General features: G+C 39.5%; 1 protein-coding gene across 1 annotated transcript in view; it reads right to left on the reverse strand.

The window, feature by feature from the left end:
* The window catches only part of PICK1 (protein interacting with PRKCA 1), a gene marked incomplete in the record, with an annotated part of 678344 nt that overhangs the window by 312007 nt on the left and 350800 nt on the right, over positions 1-15537 (reverse strand). Inside the window, 2 exon segments of the mRNA XM_044068524.1 lie at positions 6536-6598; positions 11405-11458. Of these exon segments, the coding sequence (XP_043924459.1) occupies positions 6536-6598; positions 11405-11458 (117 nt within the window).

The raw sequence follows: 15537 nt of genomic DNA on the forward strand, positions 1-15537 counted from the left end.
AAGCAAGTGCTAGTCACAGGGGTACAGGGCTACTACTGAGAATCCAGCTAGTTCTAAGGGAAAATTTGAAGAGAAGACTTTCTGGCACCTGGAATAGTTTAACTGTAGCCCCCGCGGTGCTGCACATTTTTAAGCCAGAAAGTTGAAAGGGATAGAAATCAGCCCAAAATGGCTAATAAAATTACAATTTCAGAGCTGGAAACCACTCCTCTAGTGTTAGATAGGCAGTACAATGCTCACCACTCCCAGAGGTAACCAGTAGGACTTCCCTCTACCACAGCAAGGTCTGGATAGCATTGAACCCAGCAAAGTCTGGATAGCGCTGAACCCAGAAAATAAAGTCCTGAAACCAGCAAAGCTTGGGATCTGGACTATACTAGCTATGAAAGGTGGGAAACGAGATAGTATTTTTTGTTTTTTGGGGGGTTTTTTTTTGTTAAAACAGGCTTAATAATACAGTAAATAAACACAGTAAATGCAAATAAAACTCTACAAAATTTGCAATTTAAAACTTTTTAAATAAAGCAAGGCAAGTGCACAACTGAAAAATGATTTAAGAGGCAGTAATACAGTAGAATAAGTAGCTAGTCTACATATACAGAAAAGTCTATATATACAGAAAAGCAGCTAAAACAACACTAAAACAATTCAGATGCAGTGCAACCTAAAGTATTTGAGCTGTAACAATATTAAGGCAAATACAGTTTTAATAAATGCACTAAAATATACTCTATTTCCAAAATGTTTGAGAAGCACAGTCAGAACACAAGGAGATTCAGGTAATTTTTTGGCATTATTTCCTGTCTTCCCATCTCTTTGGAACTGTTCATACATCTTGCAGTACCCTCTCACCTCTTTTCCAGTACTTGGCCAATAGAAACTTTACAATGTGCTCCTGTTTGTACGCGTTACGCCCATATGGCCTAAAAAATATTATATCATAGGGTATAGCCAGAAGTGCCTGATGGCAGGTCCTTGGGAATACCATCTGCTGTACTTTATTTCCCTTTCCATCTCCCCTTCAGGAGTCTAGCCCCTGTATAATCACCAACTATCCTGGTGTACAGACTTAACCTGCCTCTGAAAATCAGAAGATTTCTTGGCTGCCTCTCTCAAGTCCTATTAGATGGGATATGGGCAGTCATTACTAAATACAATTCTGGTTATTGACTAGAGTATCTATGGTATTACATTGGAATGAAACCTCTGGGTCGATAGCCTAGTAACCTCCTATGATCCAAGAGCTGTGACTGTCTCTATTCTTTCTCTGTGATCCTCACCAATTATACTTCCAAATGAGGTTTAGTATCTTTCAGCAGCTGTGGTTTGGATTCATGCCTAAAATTAATATATAGCTCTTCCACTGAAGTATTCCCTTCTAAAAGAAATTCATTATCTTTTGACAACTGTCACTCAGATTAGGCTTGCTGTTACTACCTAGCTATTTCCCAAAGTAGAAACATCGACAGACTCGTTTGGAGGCAAGAGCAATGATGGAGTTCCCCCCCCCCCAGCTGCTTTCTCATGACTGTCTCCATCCCTGACTGCATGTAACTACATGGACACAATGTACTGTATCATTAAAATCATTTCCTATTAAGACACCTGCTGGCTTGTCATCAAACAGTGCCACCTATTTGATTTTCTGCCCCCCAGTCCAAGTAAACTCTGGCAAATTGTACCTGGAATGGTGTCCCTCTCAAGGTTCCAAATGAAGGAGAATGCCTGGAAAAGTAATGCTTTTCCTTTCTAAGAACTGCATACTTCATAACAGTTACGTCTGATGAGGTATTCTTCTTAGCAATGGTTTCTTTTTTCCTCAACCAGGACATGTATAAGCCTTGAGGTAGTCCAGAAAAGCTTTTGTCTAAAGACAATCCACCAATACAGTGATGCCTCCACCTTCCTCACTTGGCTTTTATTCATTACTTGGTTGCTGTGAACATATGAACCACACAAACCCCACTTGGTTATACTGGAAACATCTAACCCCAATATATCTGGCTGTACTACAACTAGTAGTTTCCCCTTTGCCTGTGTAGCCTACTGTGATGGTTTCAACTGCTCCCACAGGTTCTTTAATTCCCATGTGCAAAGCTAAGTAAAGCTCTCTTGTGCAGCTGTGTTCTTTTGGCCAGTGGACAGTCCCCACATCTACCCATTTCCTCAGCAACAGCATTACACTCCCAGAATGTCAACCAGATTCTCATATGTTCATGCAACGTACTAAGCATGTGTTCCCTTATCATATGTTCTCCCACAATAGTAACTTGACATCCACACACCCACTTCCTGAAATAAGTGCCTAGTTCTACAATAAAATTACCAACTGCCCTAGGCCTTTCTCCCACATTCCCTACACTTTCGCCTTTAAGCTTTGTGTGCTAACTTAAAATATTGCAAATAACTGTTTTAACCTTTAAATACGGCATACAGTTGTCATAGTCATCATCATCATCATGTATTCTACCAACAGAACATACTACCTTACCCATGAGTAGAGGGGTTAGAAACCAACTGCAGTGCACCTGTCCAATTCAGTGCTGACTGCATAAATATTTCAGTACCCAAGAAAAGCTATCAAAGTCGTCTACCTTTTTATAGCAAGAAAAGTTAATACTGACCTTGGCATCCAGGTTGCATTTTGCAAACCATGAACATATCCTTCATATATGGATACCGCTTTGCACTTTATTCTCAACCGTTCATCTTCTCTTCAACTTTACACTCTCCCTCTCCCTGCTCATGCTCCCTCTGCACCTCATACTGTTTCATCCTTTCAGTTGCTTCAAGGCATTTTTGAAATTCAAGCTGAAGTTTGAGATCATCTGGATATGTAAAGAGCTGATTTTTTGCCCTTACTACTATGTTGCCTTCAGATTCACAGGACTGAGCTACAACTGTAAACAGAGTGGCTATCAATTTATCCTTAGTCAGGCCACCATGTGGGAATCCCACTGATTTACATTATTTACCTTTCATGCGTGACTGACAATTCATTTTTGGCCTGTTTTTTTTTTTTTTTTTTACACCTTAGACTGCTTTACATATAAAATAACTGCTGGGTAATATCTACTTCTGTATATTAAAATTGTGGCTGCAAGAACAGACACACCCATTTGGTAATACAACTGTTTTGCAAGCTATGCAAAATCAATTTACAAAATCCCACTGTTGCCATCAATGAATAAGCCAGTGATGGCGCTACAGACCATGTCAGTGACAAAGTATATGCGAGGTAAACAGCCTTAAGCATTTATGTCATATGAACACTGTTGCTTTGGGTTTTGACCAGTGTCTGCCACACCGAAGTAAGTGTGCATTGTACCACTTGACAGCAAAGATATAACCAATAGCTTCTCTGCATTTCATACACCTATCAACCCAGTGCCCTTCAATGCTGCCACAGCAGCAATAACAGTTGCATGGATAACACTCTTGCATGCACACACACAAACACACACGCTCACAATGACTTCCAACAGGTGCTAATAACTCTTCTGTGCCAGTACCCTTTCCTATTTTTACAGTAATAAGCTAACACCAGCCATACCAATCTGACACGACTACTGCAGAATTTACTCTCCTAAAATGAGCCAGTAATACTATTAAAATCTGTCTGCTAAGGTTTTGCAGTCTCTCTTTAAAAGGTTGATGCCAAAGCCAATTTCACTATTAACTTATGCTAGCTATGGCAGTTTCTCTCAGGTACAATTCATGCATTTTGTGTAAAAAAAATCATTATTAGGAAGTAAATCGGGCAATACACTTGAAAATTAAACATAAAGACAAACATATTGCACACAGTCAAATAAAAAGTTTTGAACAGACAGACGGCATTAGAAAAAATATCAACATCTAGCAGGTCCTACTACTATTACCACTCACTGATAACTGCAATTTGTATATGTCAAACTGTTAAGACCATTTAGCAGCTGCAAAAGACTTACATAAGGGTTTTATAGACATTAGTAGTAGGACTGGGCAGCATGCAGTCTTCTCTTCTTTTTGTCAGTCCATAGCAAAGTTTTCTTTACTGATTTCAGTCCACAGAGTCCACTGAACATTTAGGAGAAAGGCAAAGACTGACTAAACTGAACCACTGCACTGAAGTTTTAAGTAAGAGTGACATCTCTGGAAAAAAAAACTCCTAAGGGTTGTCTTGGAATATGAGGCAACACTAAGACATATTCAGTTAGCACTGTTCATTCAGACATATCCTGTTACTGATGCTGGCAAAGGAATCAAGGCTCTTTATTCTCAGCAGGGTTAATGTTATGACATCAAATAACATCCTCCACAGCAAAGATGCACAGAAAACCAGCTCCAAACCAGTTAAGGTAATACAGATTCTGACAAGAGATGATCACCTAAGAAGCTCATAGGTTTACTATTTATTTAATGTGTGTGTTTGGTGTGTGCATGTGTGTATAAAGAGAGAATTATAGACAGATGACGTAGACGTAGACACACACACACACACACACACACACACACACACACACACACACACACACACACGCACGCACACACACACACCTGTATGACGTCATGTGTCTGAATCTGAAACAGTTGTACTTTTCAAAGTTCTGCTGCACTTCTACTGAAAAAACATTGGCTCTGTATGTCATGCAAACTTTTATTTCTATTATTTGTAAAGTATTGGTGAAATATGTTTGTAAATTGAAAGTGGCAATATAAAAATTATAATGTATTTATGGGGCTTTTCTCCCTGGGCTTCACAGAGAAAGGGTCTCAGCTCAGACAGACTGTCTCAGAAAACAAATGGAAATAAAAATAAATAAATAAAACAGGTCACACTCATTTTCCATAGATACACATTTCTATCAAAACAGAAATAATTATGCATTAAAGTGGACTAGGAGAAAACCAAAAAAAGTTATAGGTTCATAGGTTGGTATTGGTTATCAGCCCTAGGACCTATACAAGCCTAGCCATAACAATTCCGTGGCTATTTATTCCCACAATATTTACTTCCCTATGCACTTACTTTAATGTTCCATGTTGTCCATGTGCATTCTTCCTCAACGAATGGGGTTTGGATCTGACTCTGCCACTTTCTACAGATTCTAGGATCTGAATCTTGAGTTCCTCCCTTACCCATAATGCCCCTGAACATCACAATGCCGCAGATAGAGTTTTCTGCTATTATAAACATTATACTAACATATTAAGATAATGATACTATGATAGGAAAGTGATAGATGAAAGATCAGGAGCTCAAACAGGAACTATGTTCCTAACCACTCTTCCATTAGGTCTCTCCCAGGGTTAAGGACAGGGGGAAGGTGGGAGGGATGTTGAAGAAGAATGAAAATGGATAACACAGATGGAGTTTTATGGAGAGTGCATAAATTCTTTATCTGATCCTCATGCAAAGATGTTCCGGAGCACCGTTGAACCAAAGGTAGCTCTATTCCTGGAAATTATTATTAATGCTCAATAAAGGTATGAGTATTAGACCAAGTGGCAGCTGCACAAATATAGTCAATAGAGGCTCTTGCCCAAAAGGCTGCAGAAGCAGACATTGACCTGATTGAATGTGCCTTTAGTTGTTTAGGTAAGGCAATACCTTTCAAGAACCAGGCATAGGAAATGCAATCTGTTATCCATTTAGCCAGGGTAGTTTTAGAAACTAATCTTCCCATTCTTATGTTAGAAAAGGAAACTAATAGTTATTCAGATTTTCTGAATGCTTTGGTTCTGTCCAGGTAAAAATGCAATTGTCTATGTACGTCAGGAAGATGAAGGGTGTATTCTCCTTTATTTTCAAATTTAGGGAAGAAAACTGACAATCTGAGGACCTAACTGATACTGGTTTCAGAGGCAACTTTTGGTAAGAAAGAAGGATTGTATATATAGGATAGGATATATATATAATGTATATGTATATATATTTATTGATATATATTTACACACAGAGACACACACACACACACATATATATATATATATATATATATATATATAATGTATACATATTTATTTATATATACTTGCACACACACACATTATATATAAATATATATATATATATATATATATATATATATATATATATATATATATATATATATACACACACACACACACACACACATATATCGATAAATAGAAAACAGAGAGATATTTTGGATTTAAGTAAGAAACATCACACTCACAACCCCAAAGGAGCTGGAGAAGTCGTAATCCCAAACATCTTGAAGAGGAGCAAATGAGATTTAAGGTATTGTGACAGTCAGGGACATTGTGGGTAAGGAAGAGCTCGAGATTCAGATCCTAGAATCTGCAGAAAGTGTCTGAGTCTGATCCGATGGACAGATCAGAACCCCACTTTGTTGAGGAAGGAATGAAAATGACATCATCAGATCAAATTATTTTTGCAGAATGTCACAAAACAAATAATGAAATACTGCTTAAGTTTACCAATCTCTTAATGACTGTAGCCAGAAACTAATTTCTTTAAACCTCCAAAATCTTGTCAAAATCTCCAAAGAAATACCAGCAATCTTACCTCTATGGGTTTGAGAAAGTTCAAAGAAGGAGCGCAACAGCCTTTTTGTGTGTTCCATCATTCCTACAGAGAGAGAGAGAGAGAAACAAACAGAAATTTTTGAGTCATATGACTTCTGGGAAGACATCAACATATGGTTGAAAATTATGGCATTTCCTTCTAATGCTAATTTGTGTGTCTCTAAGTCCCCATGTTCAGTAGGAAGGCCTACTGCAATTCATACAAGAGATGCTAGGTTTACAGGCATGCTCAGATCACTTGACCACAGCTTCCAGGTTGTACCTAGAAGAAGCCACACTAACCTGAATACAGAAATAAAGCACCCTCTGCAGAGGATCCTCCGGAAGATTAGCTGATATTGTGAGTATTTGGGAGTATGAAAGTCATACACTTACCATAATGAAAGCTCCACATAATCCGAGTTCATCCTTTTTAACCTTTAGACTTAAGCACAAGTCGATTCAGCATATAAAACTTTCACAGGTCCTAGCTCCACATATCCTCCCCTAACGCCATACACAAATTAGCCTCTCAAGGTTTGTTAGTGCACAGCTCCACAGCTAAGCACTGGCTGTTATAATAAAATCTTATATCATCTATGGAAGCATTAGCAAAGAAGGCCTTAGACATAAGCCATGGTCCTATCACAATAAGCTTTGGAAGTCAAAGCTGTTTGCCATAATTTTCATAACAAAAGTTGATGCGGTCAGTACGCCATCTTGCCAGAGTCAGTTTAGAGACTTTCTATCCCAACTTGTTTTGTGCACGGCAAACAAAGAGTTGATGGTCTTTTCTGAATCTGAGTTGCCTGTGGATGCCTAAACAATGCAAAATATATTCCTCTTTACTGGAATAATTTTGGAAAAAAGGCTGGAAGATTAATGGACTAATTTAGGTTAGTTTCAGTAGCTACTTTTGGCAGAAAAGATGGGTCAGTCTGCAGTGTTCCCATTTCTTTATGAAAAAATCAGATAGGACAAAGTCAATGCATAATGCCTTAAGCTCAGATAGACTTCTGGCTCACAGGACTACCACCAAAAGAGTGTCTTCATGGATAAGAACTACACATCTGCTGTAGAAACTGGTTCAAAAGATGGCAAGGATAGCCTAAATTTTCTAGTGAGAAAGCTATGTAAAGGAATGGTACTCCTTAAAGTAGGCCTACTAACAAAGATGCTTCTAAGAAAAGTCTTGCATACCTTAAACTATACCAGAAAACTGTTAGTGAAGCTCTGGTAAAAAAACTGGATATAGCTGTCAGATGCACTTTTGACTAATGAGAAACTAAGACCTAAATCAAATATTTGAGACAAGTAACTCAGAACGATCAGAACAGGAGACAGAAAAAGAATGTGAGTACCCTGGTGGATGCCCACACTGTAAACTTATACCACTTCCCTTTCTAAGTCTTCCTGATATTGGTCACTTCGTAAAAGCAAGTTTTGTACAACCAATGGAGGGTAAAGCAGCATCCCTTGCAATCAGTGGAAGTTGAGAAATCAAGTGGTTAGACTGAAGGAGTGAAGGTCTGGGTGAAGCTTTCCAGACGGGTGACTCAGCAGGGTTCAGAGAGGTTATCTGAAATGCTAAAATCACAGAACTTGCAAACACTGTCAGTAATCATCAGCGACAATGCCTTAGTCTCTAACCATTATATACATAATATGAAAGAAGACCAAAATAAACAGTTTAATAGATTTTTTTGTTTGGTGGTGGTGGGGCTTACATCCTCAAAGATATTGATGGATCCATAATGGCAGTGTAAAATAAGAACGTCTTAAATGCAAGAACTCATCTGCCTTCTTACAACAGATCTCTTCAAAAGAAAAACTGGAAATGAGGGAAGAGTATAGATGATGTCTATGATCAGACCAATACTCAAGCCATGCCTACAGCTCCTACTCTTTCTCAACATTTATTATTTTGACAGACGGTTTAAATGTCTTCACATACCAATGACAAATCACTTTGCTCAAGCCATAGTACAGTTGATAACTTGCAGTATCAAAAGACAAGGATTAATCTGTAAGCCAAATCTGCTCTGAAAATTGTATGTGCAGCTCTTAGAATTAGACCGGACATGCCTACATATAAATATGCATGTATATACCTACATAAATGCAATAAGAATGAACTGACTGGCAAGTAGGATGGCTGAGTAACATTCACAAGAACAAATGGCAGAAAAGAGACAGACAATAAAAAGGGACCACTCCCAGATACTTAATCTTTTGCAACATTTTCCCTTCTATCTAAATTTTCAGCTTCTTCTGATTTTTGCCATTCGCTGTCACAGCCACTGTCTTGTTTGTACTCACTCCCATCCCACACACCTTCAGTCTTGCATTCCAGTCTCCTAGCACACGCTGAAGATTCAGTTGAGTCTGCTTGTGGTAATACATAATACTCATATTTCTTTTGATAACAAAACCTTAATGTCCTAAATCACTGTTTTTCTTTCTCATTTGTTATTATATAAAAGATGTGCACATCTTTGTCCCCACATTGAGATAAAATTCAAAATGACGTAATCTAATACAGATCTACCTCAATTATTTAATTCTAGATAATTCCCATAACATACATTATTCATGTCAGCCATCATCAAAAGGAGAATTTCTAATATGCCTGCCAAATGTTACTAAACAGCATGAAGCTGTGTATACCTTAACATACATTCTAACATTTCTACTGCATCCAAGCTTGAAACTGTACATTTTCTTTCATTCTTCAATTTATAGTACATCTTGACTTTAACAATTATGTGCAAGTCTTCACACAAAGTTTAACAGGTCTGAATGCCTATCCATTTTACTACTCATACTAAATACTGTATTTAAAACATCTACGTCTAGCATTTCTTATCTGGGGCTAATAATGTTTGGTAATAATTCTGTTGTACCATTTACTTCTATTTCCTACAATAGTACTTCGACAATCTCATTCTTTTAAGAAGTCCCCCATACGATACTTCTTATATTTATTTTCACTATAGGCATGCTAATATTTTTGTACGTATTAAATAAAAATATTTTTAAGGTAGCTCATTCTTATTTCCTGCTTTCATCAAATGAAAATGAAATAGTAAAGGGAAAAATGACAGGCTGAAACACATTCAGGACTCCCATTTTTTTCTTGATGATATAGTACTCTACAAGTTAGATAACTTAATGTATAGCCTTAACTACAAGAAAGAAACAGTCATGATTTCAGAGTCTGGTGTCTTTGCACAAAATGCATTCCTTTTAAATAGATACCCTTACTCAATAAAACAGACATAATGTATACATTTTATGTAAGAAAGAAAATGTCTCCACATTTAACAATTTATTCCAATTTTTCTATTTTTTTCTCATTATTTATGATCCTTCTTCAATCAAACTGTGATATTTTTTCACAAGAATATTTTTCACCATGTCTAGATTTTCCCCTGAGATTTTTGAATGTAAGTTAACTGCAAACCAAAATATTTTGAGTGCTCCTTTAACATACGGTAAAATCTCATTTAACTGCCACCCATGGGGATTGTTGCTTGAGAGCCGCTTTGCAATTGGCTCGTATACTGGCATACAAGCCAATCAAAAATTGCAGAGTGGAGCCTCTTCTGTTCAATGCAGAACAGCTGGCTGTTCCGCACTGAATAGAAGAGGTTCCACTTTGCAGTATACTTCTGAACAATGTGGGCTGTTCCGCATTAAGTAGAAGTGGCTCCGCTTTGCAATTTTTTATTGGCTCATATACCAGCATACAAGTCAATCAAAATTGCTGGTTGCGTGGGAGTGCCGGCTGCCGGAGTTCCGGTTAATGGAGACTATACTGTATTATGATATATTACTGAACAGGCTTTAGCAATCACTATGATGCCATCAGCATAAGACAAAACTACCAAAGTAACCATTGCATATGGTGACTGAGACCAAGGCTGTACCTAATAATAATGCTCCTATTACTAAAGAAAAAAAGATTAGCTTAATGGACATTCTTGTTTAATACCATTGTTCATTATAATTTCCTTGCCTAAACATCCATTCATAAAATGAATTATGTAATTACAGTTATACACCTATGTCAATGGCTCCATTAATATTTTATAAAAGGCATATAAATAAATAAACATTCCACATTTGTTTATGACAAACACTGTCATAAACCTTAAAACATCGCAGAATACCAGCCTCACTGTCTACCTGAATAAGAATGTCAGCTGTCAGTAAAAAAAAAAAACTCTCTTGCACTACCAGTAACACACATCTCTGTGCATGTAGTTGTACTATATATTTATTAGTCCTAATTTGCAAAACATGCAGAAATGTTTTGCAGCCTCAAATATATGTGACAGACTAGGTGCATTTTATTCATTTTAAAACCCTATCTTACTAGAAAAGACACATCTGCACACACTTTTATATATTATATATAAATCTGTATTATTTACCATTGTTTTGTTTTTTTGTTTTTTAGAGTAGGCAAATTTCTCTAGTGTCCTGGCCAAATTTCCCTCATGTGTGTACATAATACCTCAGGACTCTCCAGACAACAGGTCACAGGCCTAGTAGGACTAACCCAGTCAACAAAAGTAAGTTAAGTGCATACATAAATCAGGATACACGAAGAAGTTACCTGACCTGAAGATAACCTTTTCCAGAGAACTGCATTCAGATGAGGAATTCTTCCCTCCCTGCTTTCCACAAGACAAAGTGAATATGACCAACACATGCTATGCAACCCTTAGTTCCACATATTCTTAGAACAGTAAGCTAACAACCTTAGTAATGGATATGATGTGAGGTGGGGAATTTATGAGTTGAAAGACAGAAATAAAACAAGAATGCTGGCAGCTCACAACACATTTATGTAGTTTTTCTTTACCTTTATACAGTTCTGCTGTCCGCTCTAGCTCTTCCAGCCTCTTCACTAATCCATCTATATTAGAAAAAATATATATATCAGCAAGTGGATGCTAGTGTTAACAGTTTTCAGTACAAATTCTACAGTACAAGAATGTTTAACTGTCATTTATTAAAATCTGCTTATTTTCATGTCAAGATCACATTTTCAAAACTGGAACACTGTATATATGTAAAAAGAGTGACTGGAAATCCAGATGTTAGTTGTGACAACTGAAAACGCAAACATCATGACCTCCATTAATATGAGGAGACAGAAGCCATGCATCAAACCATAAGATCTGCATCTATTACCATTTTTTTCTTTCATAATGCGACACTGGGGTAGAATAAGGATAAGTGTTTTAGCCACAAGATCTTCACTGGTACAGACTGTGATGGCTTGGTGTGACAAAATCCAAACACATCTTGTAACTCTTTCCTGCCTGCCTCTATTAAATTATAACGGTCTTGCATTGAGAACTTAAAAGGCCATTGAGAAAAACCTTGTGTAGTTTATTTGCTGAATATCTTAACGGGAAACCAGAAATTCTTAACCAACCATATTTGTGAAAGACGATCTCAAAGCATGATGAGTGTACTTAAACATCTGTCACGCTATAAATAGGCCAACACATATGAACATGCACATCAGTTACCTTTTGGACAACTTGTATCAAAAGTATGAAACCAAATCTTTAGCATCACTGCTTAGGATGTTTCATGCAGCATTTTAGGGCAAGGAATTTATTACATGGGACATGTTATTAAAAATCATTAAGTCAGCAGGGGCACAAGCAGAAAAGTACAGTTGTATACACCATAAATGTAGATGTTCGAGTGTATTCACTGTTGCAGTCATCACATTTAGGTTATCCCTGCCAGGGTAGCCCTCGGCCAGCCCAAATACCAGAGACTTAGTATTTCTGCGTCGGTTGCTGTCGCTTGAGGACTGACGTCAGGTTGTCAGTAGTATAAAGTTAGCCGATGCCATTACATCAGTTTTTCTTGCCCTACCCTGTCAGTAGCCCCCAAAGTAGGACGCCAGGTTCTAGTGGAAGAACCCCACCAGTGGAAATCAAATACCAACATGTCCCTTGTAAGGAAAGAAAAACAACAAGGAAGAACAGTAATAAAAGGAGAAAGAGATTACAGGGGGATGGAGGGAGGGAAACCACGACTGCAACAACGAATACACTCGAACATCTACATTTATGGTTAGTGTACACAACTGTACTATGTTCTTCATGTTTCACTGTTGCAGTCATCACATTTGGGTAGATTCCCAAAGCTGAGGAAATGGGTGGAGGCAGTCAAGGAAACTAGGGGCTGGCTAGGATGCCCTGCAAGACTACAGAGGCAAACCTTGCCCTGGATTTGGAGAAGAGAGGCTGGCGGTAATGCTTGGTAAAAGTGTGAACAGATGTCCAGGTGGCAGCCTCCAGGATGTCCTTGGTGGGGACTCCTCTGAAGAAAGCTGCAGAGATAGAGGCTGCACTGGTGGAGTGTGTCCTGACCCCCTTGGGGGGAGGCTTTCCATGCTGTTTGTAGCATAAATGGATGCAAATTGCTATCCATTTGGAAATGGTTTGCTTGGAGATGGCCTTGCCTTCTGCCCCTGTAGCAAAGCTAATCAGCAATTTATCAGACTTTTTGAAGGATTTAGTCCTGTCCAGATAGAATCTGAGCTGTTTGTGCACATCTAGAGAGTGCAGAATCCTTTCCACCTAGTTCTGGGGATTAGGAAAAAAGGTGGGCAGATGAATGGATTGGGTAAGAGCCACACTGGACACCACCTTGCGCATGACAGATGGATTAGTTCTAAGGGATACTCTGTCTGCATAGAAGATGATGAAGGGTTTCACAGCCATGAGTGCTTGCAGCTCAGAGACTCTTCTGGCTGAAGGGATGGCCAGAAGGAATGCTGTCTTCCAGGAGAGAAATTTTAGCTCTGCAGAAGAAGCTGGTTTGAAAGGGGGCAGGGTGACCTTTTCCAAGACAAAGTTAAGGCCCCAAGATGGTGTTGGTGCCCTTCAGGGGGGCCTCAAGTAGCTAGCCGCTCTGAGGAACTGTTTGATCAAAGGGTGTAAGAAAAGGGGCTGCTCAGTGGGAAAATGAGCAAAAATAGCAGAAGCATGAATTTTTATAGAGGAGAAAGAGAGACCACTGTGTAGTAAGTCAGCTAAGTGATCCGGGATGGAGGGCTGTGCTATATTGGCTCCCTTTAGCCTGGATCCAGGTGCAGAACCTTTTCCATTTACCTGCATAAGACTTTCTGGTGCTAGGACGTCTGGCCTCATGGATAACATCCAGAACCTGTTTACTGAGGACGGCAGATTGGTTCGGGGTTAAGGAATAAGCCAAGCTGCCAAACTGAGTGTCTGCAATTGGGGATGCATGAATTCTCCTTCCTTCTGGGTTAAGAAGTTTGGAATCTGAGGAAGATGCCATGGAGGCAGCAGGGACAGGCTGCGCAGCAAGGGGTACCAGTGTTGTCATGGCCAGTCTGGAGCTATAAGAATTGTCCTTAGTTTTTCCTCCTTTATTTTGAGCAGTACCCTGGGGATGAGAGGTAGTGGAGGAAAGGCATAGACCGATAGATTGACCCAGAGGAAGGACAAGGCATCCACTTTCCAAGCCATGCAGTGATGCTTCCTGGTGCAGAATTTGCTGAGCTGATGGTTAGTGTGGGAGGCAAAGAGGTCGACCTTCGAGGTTCCCCATTTCTGGGTTATTAGGGTGAAGGTACTTCTGTTGAGCTGCCACTCATGTGGGTCCAGAAGGTTTCTGCTTAATTGGTCTGCCAGAGAGTTGAGAGAGCCTGGTAGGAATTGTGCTAACAGGTGTAGTTGCATGGAAGAGGCTGTGAGCCAAAGGGTCATGGCCAGCCTGCATACAGGGTAGGAGTGAGTCACTCCCTGCTTGTTGATGTACCATATCGCAGTGGTGTTGTCTGTTTTGATCAGGAGAACCCCTGGAGAAAGAAGGGTTTGAAAGCTATCAAGGCATGCTGCACAGCCATTATCTCTTTTTGACTGATGTGCAGAGGGATTTGCTGTGGGCTCCATTGGCCCTGTATGCACCTGCCGTCCAGGTGTGCACCCCAACCGTAGTCTGATGCATCTGTGGTGAGTTTCTGGGTGGTGAGGTGTGGGGAGAAGAACAGTCCCTATTTGTGAGAGCATGTTGTTGCCCACCAAAGAAATTCCTTTCTGAAGCAAGGAATTATAGGTAAAATATTTTCCAGGTCTTGACAGTGTTGACACCAAAAGCTCTTCAGGTACCCCTGAAGTTTCCTCATATACAGTCTAACATATGGAATGAGTAATATGCAAAAGGCAACAAACCCCAGAGCTTGCAGGATCTTCCTTGCAGATAGCTGGGGCCTGGTGGCTAGCTGAAAGAAGTAGACTGTTAGGAAAATGTATTTCTCTGGTGTAAGGTATGCCATCTGGGATGTTGTGTCCAGACTTGCTCCCAGTAAAATTATCCTTTGGGTGGGCACCTGTTCGGATTTCGTTTTGTTGATTGTGTACCCTAGGGAGGTTAATAGCATCTGTACAAAGGCCAGATGCTTGAGCAGCCTTTCCTGGTTGTCTGCCTGAATAAGGCAGTCGTCTAAGTATGGGTAAATTTGAATATTTCTTTGTCTGCAAAAGGCAATGGTGGGAGCCAGACATTTTGTGAAAACTCTGGGAGCAGTAGATAAGCCAAAGGGAAGCACAGAGAACTTAAAGTGTTGAGATCCTGCCCTGAAGCAGAAATATTTCCTGCATGATTCCCTGATAGGAATGTGGAGGTAGGCCTCTTTTAGATCTAGGGTGACTAGCCAAGTGTCCTTGGACAGCAGGGGTAGCAGCTGCTAGAAGGTGAGCATTTTGAAGTTTGGGATCACCAGGAAGGTGTATAGAATTGATAGATCAAGGATGGGGCGCCAGGTGCCCTCTGGGCACCAGTAAAAGTCTGGAGTAGAAGCCTTGGCCTATCTGTTCTGCAGGAACGTGCTCTACTGCCCTCATAGAGAGCAGGGAAAGGATTTGCTTTTGAGCCTCTGCCCACTGATTTGGTTATAGATCTGGGAACCCTTTTGGGGTTGGAAGGGTGTGAAAGGAAAAT

This window comes from Protopterus annectens, chromosome 1.part0 (genome assembly GCF_019279795.1).
Source record: "Protopterus annectens isolate FY-2018-M chromosome 1.part0, PAN1.0, whole genome shotgun sequence".
NCBI classification, from domain to species: Eukaryota; Metazoa; Chordata; order Ceratodontiformes; family Protopteridae; genus Protopterus; species Protopterus annectens.